The 22677-nt window shown below is 46.7% G+C and overlaps 1 protein-coding gene across 3 annotated transcripts in view; it reads left to right on the top strand.

Annotated features, from left to right (window-relative positions):
* LOC147440070 (Aldolase-type TIM barrel family protein) overlaps positions 1–22677 on the top strand; it is a 58942-nt gene that overhangs the window by 11543 nt on the left and 24722 nt on the right. For all 3 annotated transcript variants that reach the window (XM_086485746.1, XM_086485748.1, XM_086485747.1), the window contains 5 exons: positions 14798–15076; positions 15617–15793; positions 15889–15963; positions 16056–16100; positions 16194–16358. In XM_086485746.1, the coding sequence (XP_086341872.1) occupies positions 14798–15076; positions 15617–15793; positions 15889–15963; positions 16056–16100; positions 16194–16358 (741 nt within the window). The remainder of the gene's footprint in view (positions 1–14797; positions 15077–15616; positions 15794–15888; positions 15964–16055; positions 16101–16193; positions 16359–22677) is intronic.

A 22677-nucleotide genomic window follows, 5' to 3' on the forward strand; every position in this document is an offset into this window, starting at 1 on the left:
CCCTACGGGCCGGTTTCAATTAGAGCGACTTGATCGTTTTTACATTGGCCCTTGGGCAACAGCTCTAGGCGGATTCACTACTATGTGGAGAGGGACCAGCCTCTCAGATCATTTACCCATCTCATTGTTTATCTCCTTTACTAGATCCTCTGCACAGAGACGAGGCTGCCGCATCCCTGACAGTGTTCTCACCACCCCAGTATTGCAGCAACAGATTTGTGACTTATGGTCCACGGATGCTTCTTATTGTGGACCCCCTGGAGAGTTTATTGCTCATTGCATTACTCAATCTAGTATTTACTGCCGTGATCAGACCGCTATTATTCATCGTTAGTTGAGAGTACGGGAGTCTGATCTTCACATCCCTCTTGGTTCCACTCAGCGCTTGCTTGAGGAGTGGCCTCAGGATGCATACCTCGCTGCTAGACAGATAGAGCTCACAGAGGAGATTTGTCGCGTACAGGATGCTAGGTCTGAGTTCACTCACCATGCTTCAGTATCTCATTGGATAGCTAAAGCTGATCGAATGAATAAAGACTTCTTCGTTGCGCATAAAGAGCGCCCTCTTGGCACCACCCTTCGGACTTTGTGCGATGTTCAGGGGACACTACATACGCATCCTGATGTTATACTTGATATGTCTGCAGATTATTTTGAGACATTGTTCATTGCTGATGTATGCACTACTGAGGTTTTACTTGCCCGTGAGCAGATCTGGCATCACACGCGACACCGTTGTACAGACACTATGGCAGAGATCTTGTTGGCACCCTTCACACTTGCAGAGCTCCATGCTGCTATAGAGAGTCTTGATCCATCCTCCTGTCTAGGAGAGGATGGCCTCACTAGAGCTTTCTTTTTGACATATTGGGATGTATTGCATATACCACTGCTTCGCGGTTGTTAGGACATCTTTGCATCAGGATATATGCATCCGGATCTTTGTTCAGGTCTCATATCTCTTATTCCGAAGGGGGGTGACACCACTCAGCTGCGACAGTGGAGACCTATTACCCTACTCCCTTCGGTCTATAAGATATTAGCGTTAATGATCAGCCATCGCTTGCGGCCGTTCTTACGAGATATTATTCATACTTCTCAGACAAGCTTTGTCATGGATCGATGCATCCTGGATAATATCTTCACTTTTTATGAGGCAGTAGAGTGGGCCAGATCATCTTCTGAGCCTCTCGCTTTTTTCATCCTTGACTTCGAGAAAGCATATGATTGTGTTGAGTGGGACTTTCTTGAAGGAACTTTAGCCAGGATGGGTTTCCCTTCTAGATGGATCTCAGGCATTTTCGCTCTCTTCAGGACTGCCAACAGTGCTATTACTATTGGTGGCCGTGTCAGTCGCAGTTTTGAGCTTTCTTGATCTGTCCGTCAGGGATGTCCTCTAGCAGCATATCTGTATCTGTTTGTAGGAGAGACTATGTCTGACTTTCTTCGTGCTCAGAGTCATGAATTTTGTGGCTTGACCATGCCAGTACCTAGAGTTCCAGACCTTATCGATCAGGAGTTCGCTCATGACACTATGCTCATGTTACGCTATTTGCTAGCTGCTCTTGATGCCATGCGGGAGGCCCTAGAGGTTTTTTGCATTGCCAGTGGCGCTCGCATTAACTGGCATAAATCCTTTGGGTTACTGGTTGGCAGTGATGACATACCTACTTGGGGGGTAGCTGATGGTTTCACATGGTTGCGACCGGGTCAGACATGCAGATATTTGGGCTTTCAGGTTGGATTCGATGTTACCTCACAGCAGCAGTTTGCACCCGTACTACAGTCTATTTGTAGGAAGCTATGCCATTGGTCTTCACGTCATCTGTCGTTGGCTGGCCGTGCATTGGTCGCCAACCAAGTCATTCTTGCTACAGTATGGTATACGGCTTCTTGTTGGATGTTACATTCTGGTGTGATAGCTTCGCTCCGCCGCTTAGTGCGGAACTTTTTATGGAGTGGCACAGATGGGACTACTGATACCCGTGCTCGAGTTCGCTGGTCCACGATTATTTGTCCTAGGTCAGAGGGAGGCCTTGGCATTATTGATCCAAAGTTACAGAGCAGCGCCCTTCTTACCAAGCTTATTGTTCGGGGTCTTTTTCCCGGACAAGAACCTTGGAAGATGCTTCTTCAGGCCGCTCTTTGCGCAGTGACTCCACGACTCGGCACTAGAGATGGTCATACTTGGCATACAGGGTATCGTTTTCTCTTTACTGATGCCCCCTTGTCCACCGCCTCCCTCTCACCCTTCATCCGATCGCTCCTTCAGAATTGGGTTTCCATGCGACGGGCTATCATACGCTCGCCTCCCTCATGTCGTGAGAAGATTGAGCGCCAGCCTCTCATTTGGAATGCTGCAGTTCTTGATTCTTCGGTTGATCCACCCCGTCAACTTGGAAAGAGGACTCACATTGATTGGGCTGCCTGGGACACTGGCCATGCTGCCTCTACGCGGTTGTTTCATGAGACATGTATGCTGGATGCTGATTTTGTGGCAGAACATTATGACATTGGTCGCGGGGTGCCAGACAGACTGCTTGAGATTGATTCCGTTGTTCCTTCACAGTGGGATGCAGCATAGTTACCCGGAACGCGGAACGGGAACGGCGACGGGATCCCCACGGAACGGGGGAACGGCTAGGGGTCCGGAACGGGAACGGCGCGGAACGGGAGGTATAAAAAACACCCAAATAGTGCATTTTTTAGCTCCTTGTGTTTAAATACAAGGAGTATTAGAGTGCTTTGACTCTAAATACTCACAAAAAACTCGTTTTGAAGACCATTCAACCTTGCTATGACTAGATGATGAGAGAGAGAGAGAGAGAGAGAGAGAGAGCGAGAGAGAGAGAGAGAGTGAAGAGGGAGAGACTCGAGAGAGTGAGAGGGAGAGGGAGAGATTTGAGAGAGTGGGAGGGAGAGGAAGAGAGCTTGAAGGCTTGAAGCCTTGAGCCTTGAGAGAGTGAGTCTTGAGAGAGAGAGATCTTGAGAGTGTGAGAGGGAGAGAGCTTGAGCCTTGAGGATTAGCTTGTGGAGAGAAAGGGGGAGGGGGGTGCATTTTATGAGTCCTTGAGGCCTTGCACACTTCAAACAGAAGCCCAAACATTTACTTCAATTTTTTCAATTTTTGCCAAATTTGTTTGTAGCCGTTGGCCGTTCGAGGGGCATTCCGGAACGTTCCGGAACGGCCGTTCCGGTTTGCACTAGCCACCCAAAACGTCAGATGTTCCGGGACGTTTCGGAACGTTCGGGAAGGGAACTGCCCCCCGGAACGCCGGAACGGAGGCTAGGGGGCGTTCCCCGGTAACTCTGGGATGCAGTCATGAGAGGCACGGTTCAGATGCCTCCCCATTGTGGCTGGGAAGGCCTCTTTGCTCATAGCACTCTCTTATTAGCTCGTTTAGACACCATGCTATTCACAGTTGATACTGACCAGTCTCAGGGGATTCATGCTAGATTGACATATGATGCCACCTCTCCGCACCTTGCCCTTCCCGGAGCTCGATGGGAGGCCATCAGAGTAGTTGGCTCGCGCGGGAAGCGTCGTTGTGTTGACCCCTGTTTCGCTTCCGTTGATGCTGCACTTTGGAGGCTTTCGGTGTGGGAGGGTCGTGCCCTATCTCAACTTTATTGGGACCCAGGCGAGTGGCATTGGCCTCACTCTGACCCCACCGGTGCACCTGTATCCTTCTTTGAGTACACTATCAGCATTGATGAGACAGCAGCCAGAGCAGCCCACTCGTATGCGTTTCTGGTTACATTCAGGCCTCTCCCATGCCTGTCTGCAGCAGTTTTGGTCCGCCATCTGGGATTTACATGCGGCTCGTCGTATTTCTTTTTTCATGTGGATGATTGCACATGCGGGACTTCCAGTTGGGACTTGGCTAGCTACTATAGGTCATGATCCGTTATGTACTCGCTGTCCTTTGCGACTACTTGAGTCACCTGCACATTGTCTTTGGTCATGCTCAGCTTCCCATGTAGTGTGGCTTGCAGTTTGCTTTCTTCTTAGCAGAGCAGGTGTTCAGCATGGATTTCTTACTTGGGGATCTGTCTCATGGTTGATGCCAATGCCCGGCCCACATCTTTTCTACGAGGGCTCAGACACAGATCCAGCCTTTATGCTCACCTCAGCTCGCTATCGGCGAGGGACTTTGGCTATGCTACCACAGATTGCTTGGCAGGGGGATTCTCAGACACGTGATGAAGTTTTTTCAGTCATCACTAGTATTACACTATGGAATGTTTGGAGAGCTCGTTGTCTCCACATTCTAAGTGCGGCTCCACAGCTCCTTCAGGATACCCTCATTGCCATTTGGCTGGACATCATTCACACCCTGATTTGGCAGTGGGATTCTTCCTCAGGTATATCTCGAGCAGCCGAGGCTCGCCGATTTGCCTTCCTTCGGCGTTGGGCACGATCCCCACTCTTCTTCACACTTACAGGTGGCCAGATTACGTGGCATTATGCCCCTCCTCGGTGGTTTCTCCTCCACTCTTCACACCGACCACCATGAGATTGTTCTAGTCGAGTTGTCACTATAGTGGCTCCCCTTACATTCAGCTTGTACACCCCACGTGATAGGCTATTTTGGCATCCGCTGGGGATTATATTGTACTCAGTAATATACAACCCTGACTTTTTCCAAAAAAAAAAAAAAAAAAGAGATGTGCAATTAGGAGAAAACGATTAGAGAATGCTAATCAAACCATAAGCTCTGATACTCATTGTTGAGTTAGGGTGCATCAACGAGACTAGCATTCATGATTGTAGCATTGATAATAGCCATCCCGTATGGAATATCTTGGAACTGTCTCCCCATTTTGTATCCGAGTGAAAACATTGGTAAGTCTAGATCTGTGGCGTACTGGTCAACCATATCCTCGAAGCTTCTATGATGGATCACGGAAATAGCCAAGACTGCATCTGCTTTTCCGAAAGTTGCTTCTGTGACAAGAAGTAGTGCAGACTCTTATGATCTGTAAAAACTGTGAAATCGGCTCTGAGTAGCATGGATCTCTACCAATAACTCTTTTTCATAAATCTGGGCTACCAATTTTGGCCTTGAAAACATTCTACTTTCATAAGCAATCACATGGCCTTCTTGCATAAAGACCGCTCCCAGATTACGACCACAAGCGTCACAATAAACTTCAAATGGCTTTTGCAAATCTGGCAAAGCCAACATTGGTCAAGTAGTCAATTTTTCCTTAAGTGTCTGAAAAGCAGTCACCTCTGTCAGTCGCCACGAGAAAGGGACTCCTTTCTGAGTCAATAAGTGCAAAGGCGAAGCTATCTTTGCAAACTTCCGAATGAACCGCTGGTAGTAAGAGCACAAGCTTAAAAAGCTTCGAACTTCATGAACATTCTTTAAGTCAGGCCAATCGCGGATAGTCTCAATTTTGGCCGGGTCCATCTGGACTCCTGCTGCCTAGACAATGTGTCCCAAGAAATGTATCTCCGGTAAGAAAACTCGCTCTTTTTGGCTTTAATAACCAATCTATGATCGTGCAATGCCTGAAAGACCTGTAGTTAGATGGTGTCGGTGCTCTGGTTCATTCTTGGAGAAAACTATAATGTCATCAAAGAAAGTGCATACAAAAGATCGATGCTCTCGGAAAATCCTATCCATCATTCGGTTGAAAGTTGCTGGAGCATTTGTAAGTCCAAAGGGCATCACCAAGAAATGGTATAAACCAAAGCTTGTCCGAAAGGCTTTCTTGTAGACATCTCCTGGAGCGATTCTGATTTGATGATATCCGCTTTTCAAATCAATTTTGCTGAAACAAGAGGATCTCTGAAGTCTGTCAAGAATATCATCGATCCTTGGAATCGGGAATCTATTCTTGATGGTGATTTTATTGAGAGCTCTATAGTCAATGCAGATTCTTCAAGATCCTTCTTTCTTTATTACTAGTAAAACCGGAGAACAGTAAGGTGAAGTACTAGGCTGGATGAGACCCTTTTCAAGAAGGTCTTTCACTTGGTTCATGATTTCTTCATTTTGGGCTCGGCTAACACAATAAGGTGGCCGGTTCGGTGGTGTGGTTCCAGGGATCAAATCAATCGTGTCGTCCTTAGGACGAGATGGAGGTAACTTGCCTGGTAGGCCTTTTGAGAAACAGTCAGCATGACAGCATGTGTGCAAAAATTCTTTCGTTCTTTGTCCAACTCAGACATGTTTGTTCGTTGTTCATCATTCAATCCTTTCAAATAGATTGAGTAAACAAAAAGACGGGATGTGATTAATTTTGAAATGGCCGAAGCCGATACAATAGGGACGGACTCGCCCTTCAATTTTACATCAAGTACAACTTTTTTGCCCTTCTCATTGGTCAAAGTCGCTTTCTTGGCCCGATAGTCGACCACGGCGTTGTTCTTGTGGTACCAAGGGATTCCTAGGAGGACGTCACACCCTTCCAAAGGCATGATGTAAATGTCCTTGTGCCCTAAATACCCCTGACAATGCAAACAAAGTTTTCCAATGATAGGTGTAATGGCTACATCTCATCCGGGTGCCGCTAGAACTGCCTCCATCGGTGGCCCCATCCTGTCGGGCGTAATCTTGAGTCGAGCCGCTAATTTAGGTGAAATGAAGTTGGCCTTGGCTCCTCTATCAAAGAAAATGAGGGCTTCCTGATCTTTGACTTTGCCCCATGCGCTGCTCTAGAACTGTTAGGCCTTACTTCAGTTTGTCGTCGTCGTGCCTTTTTGGGGCACTTTGTGGAGATGTGCCCTTGTTACCCGCAACACTGCTCTCTGTTCCGCAGTCAATCGCGGGGTCGTGCTTTTTTCTTTTTCTGGGGGTTCTTCTTCTTTCTATTGTCGTTTGTCGAGGTTTGTTCGGTCCTTTGTGTCAAAACTTCGTCAGTGGGGTAGGTCAAGTTACCCGAATGTATCGAGAATCCCCTCTTTGCATGTCCTGTCAGTTGTTGTATGGACTCGGACTTTTGCTCAAGGCAGTAATCTCGGATCTTTCATGGAGTCCGCAAAACAACAGTGCTCAATTTGTTCTTTGAAAGTGAACCTTCTTAAACGAAGAAGTCTGTAGAAAAGAATCCAAAAGCCTTTCACACTATGCGTCCAAAGTGTCACCCTTGGTCATCCGAAGATGGTTCCAAGCGGTTCTCACATCTCGTTCGTACTCGTGGGTCAACCAAGAAAAAATATAGAGCCGTTTGAACTTCAACCACTTGGTCGAGGCTTTTTTTCTCAGAAGAAGAGTGGACCACCATGTTTGTGCATTTCCCTTCAAAAACGATGCTGCCCTCTTGATCTTGGAGTGCTCTAAGTAGTGTCTTCCAGAGAAGGCTATATCAATTGCTACATGAAAGCCAAAGCCTTCGGAGCATCTCGGAATCTAGAAAAGGATTCAAATTTCACTGACTGTCCACCCTCTTTAAATTCCTTTGTCTTTTAGGAAATCATACTGGTTGGCTTTGTAAAAGTGTTTCTTCTTTGCATAAAAGATGTGATCGTCGGTTTCCAAACTGTTAGAGGATGACTCATTCGTAGAAGTGTTAGAAACTGGTCAAAATCTGATCTTCTTTGCCTTTTTCTTGTTCTTTCCAAAACTTTGTTTCTTGCTTCGCTTCTTGCCCTTTTTGTCCTCCTCGCTCGAGTTGGAAGAGGAAGAGCCTAGAAGAACTGTCGGAAGAAGAGGAAGAAGAACAGGGTAGTCAATCCCCTTGGTGCACTTCTTCAATTGCATTAACTACAAACTTGAGTCTCCTAATCGTGCAGCTACTAGCAATGATCTTGATTCTTTTAAGACTTAACTGCTTGGGTGACCCCAGGGCCCAAAGCATGAAAACTATGCACGAGCTTTATGTTCGCACGATAGTACACCAACTTTTCCTATTGCGTAGTGCTCAAGCGGTTTCAAATCTTCGTGTGTACAAGAGAGTTACAGACTCACTTATCTCCCCCCCCCCCCCCCCCCCCCCCCCCCCCTTTCCATCAGTGCCTCAGCCTCCTTCCGACTCCCCTTCAGATACCACTCCATCTCTCCCTGCAGTCTCCTCTCGCTCCCTCCCCTCCACTGCATCCTCACTCCTCTCCTCCTCTTGCTGCTGGGTCTGTGCGCTCTCATGCTGCCTGCCGCTCCTTGGGTAGCACCTTCGCTTCGAGTCGGCTAGCTTGGGAGAGCCAACCCTTTCTCCGTCCTCCGCTTCTGGTGGAGACCTCGGCCTTTGCAGGTGTTCCAGTGGGCGTCTCTAGCTTCGACATCAGTAGACGTTGGGACCTCTTCAGTTACGATTTTACCCGCTTTCTGGGCGACCCCCATGCCGACCTAGAGGCAGCCTGTTTTTTAGTACATGTTCTGTTCCTGGTGGCACGTGGTACAGACGCTGTGGATTCTGCAGTGGGATACTCTTTTCCACTGCGTGGTCATGACCAGATTGGACTTTGGACTCGATGCTTGGTTGGCTTCAGACTCAGCCTATGAAGTTCTCTCACCACACAGAGGAACTTGGGGCCACAGATCTGGTACAAACTTTGTAGCCTCTGGCCAATTTCAGAGTGACCTTCCCAGATGCCACAGGGTGCAGGCACATTGTGGTTCACTTCTTTGCAGATGCACAGTTACCTCCATGTTACGTATATACCCATGAGGATTCTTGGGTAGAGGATGTGGCCCAGAGGACTGCACGAGCCTCTTGATCATGGGTTTGACATGAGTTGCAGACGCACTTATTTCAAGGTCGTTCGGATGCGGATTACTCCCCATCCAAACCAGCCTCGAAGATAGCGCGCCTGGCTGCAGCGACAACATCAGTTTTCTCCCATTGATCCCATGAGGATAGTCTCATGGAGCATACAGGGCCTTGGAGGACCTCAGTTTGTTCGCCAGCGGGGTCGACTGAGACAGGAGTTGTAGCAATGCTTAGTGGGTGGTCCCATTGATATTCTCATGCGACAGGAGCACCATCTTTGTGAGAGCCGTATTCGGCGTTGTGGACAGATTTTGCGTGGCTGCTATGAGACCTTTTGGTCAGCTGCCTTTGGGCCTGGTGATATCAAGGGAGGAGTATGTATGACCATTGTGGATTCATGGCAGCATGCCATTGTGGGCAGAGGCATTGTGATGCCAGGCAGGGCCCAGTGGGTCACCATACAGGTTAAGGGCAGCCTAGAAGGCTTCTTGAATATCTATGTGCCCAACTAGGCGAGTGCACGGGCTGAGTTGTGGTCGCTTCTTGTTGGAGGACCCCTCGGACAGGATTGGAGGCAGTCATGTTACTATCTATGGGACAGAGTTGGCTGCTTGGGAGCGCCTATGTATGACTTTGAGGATTACAGATGTATGACAACATGCAGGCTTTGCACGGCCCTCAAAGAGCCTTTCCTTCTCATGGTCAGATCGTAGAGTGGGAAGCGTGAATCTATCCAGGATAGATCTTTCTATGCTAGTGATCACATTTATGACCTGGATGACTCAGTTGGATGCACCAGTGATTCTCACAGTGGCAGACAGACAGAGTGGGAGTGTCATGCTTCGCATCCCATAGAGGATTCTGTTGGATACAGAGCTCAGAGAGCAAGTTGTGACACTGTGGACAGATAGCTTGGCCATGCAGGGGGACCTGGCTACTAGAGGGCCAATGGCCTGAAGGAGCTTAGCCGCTTCTTTCTTCAGGAGTCTGCAGCCCGATTGGCTGTGACCAGGAGAAGGAGAGGTGACTCCAACGGGGCATTGCGTCCTTACAGCGGATGCAGGAGCGTCATCCGGATAGCCCCTGGATAGAGGGGCAGCTGCAACAGGCTCGGTAGGAGCTGATCACCATAGAGGAGCGGCGTCATGATTTTGCCTTTCATTGACATGCATCCCAGAAGGACACAGGTTGGGGACAGAGTCACTGGACCTTTTTGAGATTGTGGGTCCTCGCCACGCACACACTAGTGTTAGGTAGTTGAGGGGGCCTTATAGGTTCATTGCGACTGAACCCTAGGATATGCGTGCAATTGCTACTGACTTTTACAGAGAGTTGCTATCAGCTGAGCCGCAGTCAGAGCGTCGAGAGGCATGCAACCGGTGTGGGAACAGATGCCCTGTCTAGTCACTGAGGAGATGCGACAACGGCTCGAGCGGCCATTACAGCCAGAGGAGCTGCAGGAGGCCTGAAACAAACATGCGGAGAGGATCTCCCGGCTACACGAACCGCTTACAGACACACGTCGGACAAACCACCCAACCATAGACACCATCCAGCAGCTCCCCCGTGTTGGAGCCAACGTCCGAGGACGTAGGTGTGCACTTGTAAGACCGAGCGTCCATACCACCTGGCCTCACCTCCTCAAGGTGACCTCACGCACTACTAGCCTCATGGGCTAACCATTGGCACTCTGCCAGTGGGGGTCGATAACTAGAAATGAGGCCTTGGCCTCCCTTTTATTATAATGGCCGGCCACGCTGGCCAGGTTCACATTACGTCTGCCCGCACACTGGATGCCCATCCCGACGGCGTCTAGGCTAGATCCCCTCTCTTGTAAGCGGGACATAAACATACTTCCCCCCTTAAGAACCATTGATGTCCTCATCAATGAAGTGGGGATACTGAGCTTTCAAAGCTCTAACCGATTCCCAAGTAGCAAACCTTTCAGATTGACCCTTCCATTTAATTAGGTACTCATCATAAGCTTTTTGTCGTGAATGACGGGTACGATGATCTAAAACAGTCTTTAGTTCTCGAGGAATATACTCAGTTTGCATATCTTGCCACACATTTTCCTCGATAGGCATAACAACGTTGGCATGAAACAGTGGATGTACACTAACATCCGACGGAAGAGCTAGTTTATAGGCAACATAAGAATGGACCACAAAATCTAGCTAAAAGCTTATAATGCTTTCCAGTTTGCATGGTCTTGGAATCCTTGGGTATCTTCAGATAGACCCATTGTCCCACCTCTAGATTCCTTGGTGATCTCTTTTGATTAGCATAAGTAGTGACTCGATCACGAGCCGTCCTTATACTATCCTTAGCCAATCCGAGCATTTCTTGCATATCATACAAGAAATCACGAGCTTGGCGATCTTTGACTTTCTCTAAGCCAATAGCAATAGGGGATTTAGGCTCAAATCCATACATCAGCATGAACGGGCTAAATCCAGTAGAATAATGCTTGCTACTATTGTAGGAAAACTCTAATTGTGGAAGGAACCGTTCCCAATCACACTGCCTATGAGAGACATTGAAACCGGTCCGTAGGGCGGTAGACGTAGGCTTTCACCCGAAACTTTACTTTAGACTTTAGGACACAGAGAAACTTTGCAAAAGAAAACTTGTAACGGGAATTGATACTTCAAACACACATGGCTTGGAAGCTAGAGCGCTACCAAGCAGACGCAACACCTGTTGGCCCCAAAGATTGGCGCCCCTTTCAGTATTTCTTTATTGTATTCAAAGAGGGAATAAAACCTGTGATCTCCTAAGAGCTGTCCCGTATAATCCAGGCTGAAAATGACCTGTTCTGGCCCAATTTCGGTAGCATGACTGTACTAGGACGCTTCACAAGCAGTACGCAATAGATGACTTTCCTGACGCAGACACTTTGCAAAACCTGGCGAGAATCTGCAGCACGCTGAATTCTCTGATTTTTGCCCTGAAAATGCGCCAAATCACCTGTAGAACGGCCCCCTCGCGTCCTTGGACCGATTGGGGGTATTAGAGACCGTTTAGGGCCGAAACCCTAAACCTGCAAAAATACACAGCAGGCTGTATTTCCCTGTTTTGGGCTCCGTTTTGCGAGCCGGTCGCATCCGTAGCAAGTCCTCGAGCTTCCGCACTTGTAGGGCTACTTGCCCTTTGAATCGGACGAGATTTCTCACGTGAAACCTCTCCGAATTCACCTGTACCTGCGGTGAATAAGCAACTAGCTAATCCAGTGCTTGTGCAAGAGGCTCTTACCTCGGTAATCGTGCATGAACCCACACAACTGTACATAGGTCAAATGAAGAGCCCTCTTGTGGGGCATCACATAACTGCACGGAGGGGAGAGAGAGAGCAGTGAATGTAGTGCAAGGCTTCAGTTCTTGCACTTGATTGTACATAGGGGTGGGCAAGCACACAGTAGCTTTGGTACCCGCAACAATCCACCATATGGCTGAAAAATGTAGCCCACGTTTTGTTTTAATGCTTCTCTCTTTCTTAAGTTGGAAAATGCCCAAAAATGTGCCAAGTGGCACTCATGCATTAATTCCCCGCTTTGGACCTTCTGGTCTAAAAATATCTCAACTGGTTGCTCAGTTGACTTAGTGGCAGAGTAATGAAATGTTCCTCTTGTCATTCCGGAGCTAATGATGCGAAAAAATTTCATGGCCCAAAATAGCAGTTGCCTAAATTTTAGGAGATGCTTCCATTGGACTCTCATTGGTCATCTGACCATCTTTCACCACTGGGAATGTGAGTATCCGAAATAGGGAATGGCAATTCATGCATGTTGCCATTACGCATTCCCCGTTCCAATTTCCATCTTGGCGATACATCACGAGAACTTTGAAGATATGCTTGATTAGTGTGTTGCAGATCTTGATTTTGCGGACATCTTTGATTGGGTATACACTGGGAAGACAATTGCAGGTTATACTATCAAGAAAGGTTAATTAATGAGATAAGCCATGTTGTGTATAACATGGGATTTGATAGAAAAGGTGTTGACGGAGTGCCATAATCCATCTTTTGTTGAGGCATCAAGAGTACCTTGAAAGGGATCGAAAAGTATTTCTACTGGTCTCAGCTCAAGAAGAACGTGGATGAGTTTGTACACACTTGTTTGGTGTGCCAAAAGGTCAAGTTTGACAGGCATACAATGGCAGGACTCCTACATCCTTTATCTATTCCAGATTGATCTTGGGAGAGTATAGCAATGGATTTTATCTTCAATCTTCCAAAGACTCAGAGTGGGCATGATGGTATTCGGACCGCCATTAATAAATCCAACAAGCAAGCTCAATTCATCTCGGTAAAGAAGACATTTAAAGCTGATGGGAGAACATGTGTTGAAAAAATTAAAAGAAAAAGATTTCCACCTGGTGAGCAAGCCATATCAGATTTCTCTAAGGCCAAACTGTTTTGTCTCACAGATCTTCAGATTACATGGCATGCCTATATCTTTAGTGTTAGATAGAAACCCCAGATTTACGAGCTTGTTCTGGAGAACAGTGTGGGAGAATATAGGCACGCAACTTAAATTCTCGTCCTCATTTCATCCATAGACAGATGGGCAATTGGAGATAGCCAACTCAGTGGTTTGGACTTGTTGAAGTGCTATACCTTTGATCACAAGACTCAATGGGAGAAGTATTTGCCTTTGGTGGAGTTTGCTTACAATAACATTGTTCACACGTCTACCGGGAAGGTGCCATTTAAGATTGTTGAGGGCATCAAAAAGGTTCCACCGATTTTGAGCACCAAGGACAAGTTTTTTAAAGCAGATCAGTACACACAGGATCTCGACACTAAATTTGCCAAGGTAAGGGAGGCTTTGCAAAAGTCTCAAGCATTGCATAAGAAGGCAGCAGGCAAGCATCGATGCGACTTGAAGGTGAAGGAGGATCATTGGGTGCTACTTCAATTTGAGAAAGCATGCCTACGAAAGAGGAAGGGCAAGGACAGGCTGTTCGTGAAGCTTACTATGCGATATTATGGGGCCTTCCAAATACGCCAAAAGATTTACGATGTATCCTTTCAAGTGAAGTTGCCAGATACTTGGAAATCCACAATGCATTCGATGTCACTCTATTTCGATCTTTCAAAGGTGAAGTACCAGAGGACATGGAGCCAAACAAACAACCAAAAGTGGAAGAGATGAAAGAGATTCTCCTTCCAGAACAAGTCGTGGCACACAAGGAAAGTGAAAGGTCAATTGGTCCGCTAATATTTAGTCAAGTTCAAGAAGTATCCGACTCTTGATGCAAAGTGGATGGATTAGGAGGACTTAGCAGATTCTCCTCAAATACTAGAGCTTTACCTTGAGGCTTTTGGCTTAGCACCAACTATTCCGATATTTACAGATGAATCAACAATCTGAATCTGGTACGGTGCGGATTGCACAAAAGGGGAGCCACTCCACTCTTTCGTCACAAGTTACCTCGATGGGAATAAAGTCACTAATATCTCTCCGAAATTATACAGATAGTGACAGGTTGGCAGTATTCTACTGAACAACTTTATGTGTGAGCACAAATTCTTATGTTAGTAGTTTTGGGAGTCGTTGGTTACATATACATATTTATTGCTACCACTTTCATTATGATTCTCTAATTCAATATTCATCCATGCTGAGACTTTTGCAGCATCCTTACATTTTATGTGATGAATCATATTGGTACGGTGTTTTGTCTTCATAATGAAATTTAAGGTGGACAACATGAGTGTCGAGGAATCCGGATTCCTGATGTCAGTGAAATTTGAGTTTTAACTGATTGTGGTGGATATTTGATCTTTGTGAGATATTTTGTTAGATTCCTTAAGTTTAGTTTGGGTATTATCTGTTTATGTGTGATTTGACAGAACTAGACAACTCCCAAACATCGTTGTTCCCTGTTCTCATTTCTACCACTTTTTCGAGTTGCGACTATGCTAAGAAATGTGGTCGGTGGGATGCTATTCAATATCTATTTCTGATACTTTATACAGTGAAGATTAAAGAAAGAGCTCAAAGTTTTCTGACTCTCTTTGTCAATGCTTTGACTCTTAAGTCAAACCTGTTCTCAATGGAACAATTCTGTTTTTGCTCGTCTTAGAGTCCCAGATGTCATATGTCTATATATAATTTTTTGGTTCAATGCAGAGCGAAAGTAGAGAGGAAGGGTCCACGTCCCAGGACATTCTGATCTCATCATCTGACAACGCTTTGTTTAAACCCCCTCCTGAGTGGAAGGATTGGCAGGAGAGAAAGAAAGAGGAGGAAATGGTAAGCAATCAAGGTATCACGATCCGCAGAAGACCGCCTACAGGTCCTCCTCAACATCATGTAGGTCCATTTGAGTTCAGAATACAGAATGAAGGAAACACACCTCGAAATAAGCTGGAAGAAATAATTTGGAACAAGGATGTTGAAGTAGCACAGGCATGTTTTCATTTTATTTTTACTTTTTGATACCATTATTTCAAGGATTTAGGTGTTATGTGCACGGTGGAAGATGTAGCAATGAATAATGTTAATACATTCTGTTACCCCTTTCAGCTTTTACATATAGCAATCCAAAATACGGGTGGTTGCAGGTTAAGGCACTGTATTCTGTACAGTTTTAGTACCTTAGGCTAACTTAATGGTGTCCCAGGGAGCAATGAGGGGATTTGGTAGACGAGGCTTGTGACATTTATATATTCTTAAGTTTTGGGGTATTTATACTTTCAACAGACTATCCTTTGGATGCATACCATGGAAAATCACGTCATAGCATTATGCATCAATTGACATCAATAGTTCACTGTTTTTTTGTTGTGTGATGAGCATAGCATTCACCCTTGTAAACATGTTGAAGGCAGTGACTACTTTGCACAGGCTTATTGTAACTACGCTGGAACTAGACTTTCTATTTTTACTTGGGGTTCAGTAATTTTGTTTTCCAGTCTCTCTGAGTAAAGGATACTATTTTCATTCCAGATGAAAGAAAGACATCCCTTGTTGTCGATCCTACAGGCTCTTCCAAATGCACCCCCTTCAAGAGATTTTATAGGAGCTTTACGAAGACGGGCTGCTGAGACAAATGTTCCAGCTCTCATTGCAGAAGTGAAGAAGGCTTCTCCAAGTAGAGGGGTAATCCAACCCAATTTCGATCCAGTAAGGCGCAATTCCCCTTGAAGGTTGTGTTTTCCTTTCTCTGAAAGGGGAGAGTATAGTTTCTGTGAATCCACATCCATTTTATATATATATAGGTGCGTATTGCCCAAGCTTATGAAGATGGTGGTGCTGCATGTATTAGTGTATTGACAGATCACAAGTATTTTCAGGTCAGTAGATGTAATTCTACTTGAATAAAGCTGCACTATTTTGTGCTTAGGTTGTAAGAATTTTGTTTTGTTTTCTTTTCCCCCAATTATAGGGAGATTTTGAGTACTTGAAGAGAGTTCGGAATGCAGGAGTTCAGGTGCTTGAGCTTTGCTATTTAACTTGTCAAGTTTTTTGTACAGATAAGCATGTTGTGTGCCTGAGCCTAACAGAAACAATTTCAATTGTGCAGTGCCCACTCCTATGCAAGGAGTTCATCATTGACGCTTGGCAGCTTTATTTTGCAAGGTTGCATGGTGCAGATGCTGTTCTTTTGATTGCAGCAGTATTACCAGATCAGGACCTTAGATATATGTCGAAAATATGCAAAAAACTGGGCATTGCTGCACTTGTGGAGGTGTGTGGTTGCTGTTCTTTTATCTGTTTGTCTGTGAGCTGCTTTTGGTAGTGGTCGATAGCTTAAGACTCCAAATTGTTTGCTTCAAATGATTATTGAAAAAAAAGAAAAACAGAATAGAATGGATTTTGGTGTTAATGCTTTCTCTAGTGGTTGGGAAATGGGCCAACTTAAAGTAAGTCCTGCACAAATCTCCTTGTTCCCCAATGCCCCCTCTTCTTTAATGTGTTGCTTTTGTGTAATGTTCAATAGCTCAATACTCAAAATGGCTTACATCAAGTGCTTATTGAAAGAATGTAAAACAAAATTAGAAATCCCGGTGCTAATACTTTCAGCACTTTCAGAAAACGGCGAGCAGAAGTGTTGTTTATGTTGAGAGTGATATCTGATTGCCCTTTCTTACTGAATGTTGCTCGGCACCCTTGAGAGAGAAGTCGACCTATAGGACAAAACAGGCAATCCAGTTGTATAGGCCTCATTGGCCTTGACCTCGGCACCCTGGGGTCTGATGATTCTGGGATCTCTTGTTCCAAGCATCGGTACCCCACTTGTCTAGGTATGCACAGCAAGGGGCACTTTTCCTAAATGCCTAGACCTAGAGTAGCAGGGCTGAGTATACTCTCAGACTATGGTGGTTACCGGATGACAGGATTAGTGCCTTACATGTCATGCTTTGGCCATTTGGCTCGTGGTGTAGACAACCTCTCTAGGTGCTCCAGGGCCCATTCATCCCCTCAGGGCACTTTTGATGGTTGGCAGCAGGCTCCACAATGCAATACCTTTCGTTGACATCAATACACCACCGGCCCTTTGACAACCACAGCCTAATCTCCCTGTCGCCTCCCAGGCCTCAGCTATCTGGTCTCCCATCCTTCTCCATCAAGAGCCTCCACCCAGCACCGAGCCTGAGGTGACACTGCCCCATCCCACCCAGTGCTTGACCCTTCTTCTACCTTCACCATGGATGCTGATCCCCGTTCTCCCCAAACAACCCCTCCCAACTGAAACCGGCCTGTTAACTTCAAAAAGGGCGGTAGACTTTAGACTAAAACCTTATTTGCTTTCACCCATTTAATTCGTCGCCCACTTTACCTGTACTTTCAAGACACAACAAAGGGGAGAGGGATACAGACTGCTAGATTGCACCTGTATGAGTAGACCGACACCAGATTGGCCCCTAACTTAGGCGCCCCTTTCGGTATTTCTTTATTGTTTAAAAGAGGGAATAAACGCTGTGGTTCCCTACAAGTTGCCCGCACAAGCTTGGCTGAATTTCAACTGTTCCGGCCCGATTTCGGCAGCATAACTGTACTAGGACCCTTCACAGTCAGTATTCCCACGCATTGAATGACTTTCCCGACACATACGGGCACTTTGCAAAACCTGGCGAGAATCTGCAGCACGCTGAATTCTCTGTTTTCAGCCCCGAAAATGCGCCAGATCACCTATACAGCGGTCCCCTCGCGTCCCCAAACCTCCTGGGGGTATTAGGGACCGTTTAGGGCCAAAATCCTAAACCTGCAAAAATACACAGCAGGTTGTAATTTTCTGTTTCGGGCTCCGTTTTGCGTGCCGGTCGCATCCGTAGCAAGTCCTCGAGCTCCCGCACCTGAAGGGCTACTTGCCCTTTGATTCGGACGAGATTTCTGGCGTGAAACCTCTCCGAATTCACCTGTACCTGCGGGGGATTAGCCGCTAGCTAATCCAGTACCTGTGCAAGAGGCTCTTGCCTCGGCAACCGCGCATGAACCTACACAACTGTACATTGGTCAATTGAAAAGCCCACTAGAGGGGCATAACATACTGCCATAGGGGAGAGAGAGGGCAGTGCGTAGCGTGCAGGGCATCACTCCTGGCACCGCACTGTACATAGGAGAGAAAGCAAGCACTCCATAGCTCTTAACTTGTGACAAAATCTGCAAATGAGCTCCTCCTCCCTTCAAATTCAGCGCCAGTTCTTCATGCATGAGAAAAGTGCACAGAAATGTGCCACTTGACACATTTACAGCCTATTTCCCGTTTCGGGGTTGCCGCCTAAAAATCTCCCAACCGGTTGCCCAGTTGACTTCATGGCAGAGTAAGAAAATATTTCCCTTGTGATTCCGGAGGTGATGACGCAAACACATTTTCAGGTCCCAAAATAGTAGTTCCCTAAATTTTAGGAGATGCTGCCATTGTATCTTTCTAGGTCATCTGACCCCCTTTGTACACTGCAGCCACACCCAGAACTGAAATGTAGCCTCTGTAGCAAAGGATTCCACTTTGGCTAGTCAATGACCCCACTTTGGCTAACCATAGTCCTTGTCCAACCTTAGTGCTCTCTTGCCCTCAGGCCTGGACTCCCTCTAGACAGTTCCACACTAGCTATGCAATGCAGGGCAGTTAGATTTCCCGAGGGGTGTTTCCAAAAAGTGAAAGTAAATAAATAATAAGAAAGAAATCAACAAAAAGGATAGATAGTAGTCACACGCTGGTGACACCAACCCCCCCCTAAAACACACACACACACACCCACCCACCTTACACCTCTTCAGCCTTCCTATTGTAGTTCCCAATTTCCCTCCTGCCTCTTTGTCGGGTTCCACTTCTTTCGGCGTCTCCAACCTGCCCAGCGTCACGAGAGTTTATGGCCAATTGCCAAGCTGCCATTTGTCATGGCTATTTACTCGGGCGGAGCACAATGGAGATTTCCTCCGTCCCCTTATGGTGCGAGCCTACATCTTCTGCCCATAGGAACAGGGAATGGCCATTTTCAGGTCTCCGTTCCCCTTCCCGTTCCAACTTCCTGTTCCGAATCCACGTTCCGTGTTTTAGACGTGAGTATCCGTAACAGGGAATGGCACTTCATGCCCGTTGCCGTTCCCCGTTCCGCGTTCCGGATTCCCGTTCCAGGTAACTATGCTTTTGCCGTGTGTGGAAGGGACAAGCATTATTTGGGAGCAAACAAAGTCCTATTTTATCATTCACAGGCTGAGAGACTTGGACATGTCAAAGTAGGTAGCGGAAGATGCAATGAAGACAAGAACTGGCTCGGGATCCAGTGGACACCTCGACTCTGATCTAGAACACTTGCAATGCCACATACATGAACAAGGCACCTCTAAAAAAGAGAGATCACTGAGGTAGAAAGAGAGGATATCTGTGAGAGAGAGAGAGAGAGAGAGAGAGAGAGAGAGAGAGAGATGGGAAGGCTCTCTGTGTTGATAACAAGCTACTCATACAAGACCAAGGGTGGTCCGGCATAGATTTGACATGCCCCAATGGATAGACCCGAGGTACACACAGTTGCAACTGCTACCGACACTGCCAATTGCTCCCGCACATGAGACCTCTGGCAACAACTGGGAAACCAGCAAGTCTAGATCTCCTCCTGCCATAGGAAGGTATGCCCTGAGGATCATCGGATCTAGGACTATTGCTCCGGGTTCATGGAGAAGTGACTCCAATGGATGTGGAAGGACCATCGTGTGCTTGACTAGCTGCCCCTCCGGCTGCACATCTCCCCAACCTCCGCTCATGGCTGGCTGCCCAAAAACGCTAGGCTGCCCTCCCCCTCCTATGTGCTGCCTGCTGGCCTCCAAGTGCCATCCCCTTGGGGTACCCAACCAAGGGAGGGCGGCCCCCTCCTGGGGTAATCTGCATGCGTAAGAGGTGAAACACGACCCCCCCCCTCCCCATCGCGCTCCCCATATAGGACCAAACACAACTTGCCTGACCCAGCCCTCAAGCTCCACGACTAGGAAAATTCTCAATAAATAGCTAGAAACAGGATCTATAGGCTCATAGGGCCTTGGAAAAGTGGAGGGATAGCTAAGGAAAAATAACCTAAGGCAAGAGGAGCCTACATGGCCATGGAACCAAGCCAAAATCTTGAGCGAAACATGGTTGGAATGTCCCAACATGAGAAAATTGCCTCACATTGGCCGGGCACAACCACAAACAGCCCTCACTCCCTAACACTTGTCCCTAGGAGAAACTGGGACCGTGTCACATGCACATCTAACCTTATGTGCATGTGGACAAGCTAACTCCTGTTTCCAGGGTTTAGGACAGCCTAGGAAGTGTTCTTGCATCCTTGTGAGCCTGTGCACTGGACATGTCCAAGCACTTTAGAGTAGCTGCATATCCTCTAATTGCACAAGAGCACAATCCGTGTCTACTAGGTGTAGGCATTGGGGAGTGTCCCCATTAGTACCAAGCCTAGGTAAAACTGCATACGAAGCACCTCTCAATGCAAGCCTTCATAAATGCAGATTGCAAGCCGTATTAAGTACCAAGAACCCCAAGCACCCCAGGTACCCAAATATCCCAAGTACCCAAGTACTTTGTGCATGGTCATCACCAGAAGCGGAATGGATACTTTGTGTGAAGGTGATGAGAGTCGAATTGGAGAAGAAGTCCCACGAGGAGGATTGTTTCCATATCCTCATCCATCCCCACCTATGCCATGTATTGCACCAAAGTCGATGGAGACTTTGATGAAGTCCATGGTGGAGATGATGCTACAACAAGTAGAAAGGAGGGCAGCTAGGGAGCTATAGCGTGAGCAAGCACGCAAAGCTCAACACATAGCAATTGAAGAAAAGAGTGCAGCTATGGAGCTACAGCGTGAGGCGCAGCGAGACCAACGCATGCAAGAGTTGGTCCTCCAAGTGCTAGCGAACCATTGAAGGAGACTGGCGAGTCATCACTTAGCCTAGGTAGAGAGAACGACTCCAACAATCCAGTCACTGAGAAGTCGACTTTCAGTAAGTATGATGGTAAGATGGATGCTTCTGTGATTTATTCTTGGTTGCATCAATTCAATGCTTGCTTTGATTGTTGCCATGTATCTGTTGCTAATTGGTATCAAGCCTGGCAAGAGGTACAGTTGGCTGAGCATCTTGAGCATGCCACAGATGACATACCAGTGTCTTTCAGTTGGGTCAACTCCCACGACAAGCTCAAGGCTTGTTTTGTGCCACCGTAGTACGGCGATCGGTTGAAAAAGGAATGGAGGGGCCTTAAGCCAAATGGAATTCCTGTTATACCTTTTTCTAATCGTATTTTGCAGATTGGTGTTCAATTGCACAACTCGGCGTGATGATCACAAGGAGGCTTTCCTCTTTGGTTTGGACGAGTACATTAGATACGACGTGAAAGTCTTCCGACCCACTGACTACAATGACGTCCTCCATATCGCTCTCTAGCAAGAATTGAAGCACAACAAAGGTAAGCCTAAGGAGAACAAGTCATGTACCCCCTCAAAACCAACAGAATGGTACGAACAATGGTGAGAACAACGGTAATTCTTCGTTTTCTCACTCTTCCACTACAACTAGAGCACATAACTCTTCACCTAATAGTGATAATAAAGGAAAGGCTAAAACTCAAGAACCCCCTAAGTTGACACCTAATCAAAAATCCGCTCAAGGAATAGTAGGAGGTTGGTTAAGTCTTGAAGAAGGAACCGAGTATGGAAAGGAAGGAAGATCTTTTTAGTGTCACGCTCAAGGTCACATGAAAAGAGATTGTTCTAAGAAAGCACGCAAAGAACCCACAAAAGAACCCACAGAACCCACAGAACCCACATCTTCTGTTAGTGTTATAAACAAGAAAACTAAAGTGCCCCAAGTTTATAATGATCATCTAGATGAGTCTCCATGAGGTGTTATGGTCGGGTGAATGTCAACGTATTGTGATCTTGTTTGATTCTGGCAGTATGCATGTGATATCAGGATTTGCTCCTGGCATGCACTCCTCACTCACGCATAAAAATGTCCTAATATGACAGTCTCAATTCAAAACATAGGTTTTCGTCTCAAGTTTGTTGTTCCTCCTCTTTCTGGATGTGATATGATTTTTGGCATAAAGTGGTTTCGTGAGTTTGATCCACGAGTTAATTCAAAAGAAAACTCTCTCTCTCTCTCTCTCTCTCTCTCTCTCTCTCTCTCTCTCTCTCTCTCTCTCTCTCTCTCTCTCTACAGGTTAGTAGTGGGGCATGTACGCACCCCAGAGGGTCTATCCACACCGGTTTACTCCACTATTGGGGTGAAGCAGGGCTGCCCTCTCTCTCCTACTCTATTTGGTACGTATTTGGATGAGGTTTCTGACTACATTGACAGAGATGGTGATAGAGGGTGCACAGCTGGCAGGGACATGGATTACGCTATTGTTATATGCTGATGATATTGTGTTGATCTCCAACTCTCCGGAGGGGATGCAACGTCACTTGGATGCTTTGCATAGGTTTGCCCAGGAAAGTGGTTTGTCCGTCAACCTTGGTAAAACCAAGGTCATGGTATTTAATACCACCCCACAGTGGATCAGGAGGTCAGTG

This window comes from Adiantum capillus-veneris, chromosome 16 (assembly GCF_014529385.1).
Source record: "Adiantum capillus-veneris isolate H3 chromosome 16, ASM1452938v2, whole genome shotgun sequence".
In the NCBI taxonomy this organism is placed as follows: Eukaryota; Viridiplantae; Streptophyta; class Polypodiopsida; order Polypodiales; family Pteridaceae; genus Adiantum; species Adiantum capillus-veneris.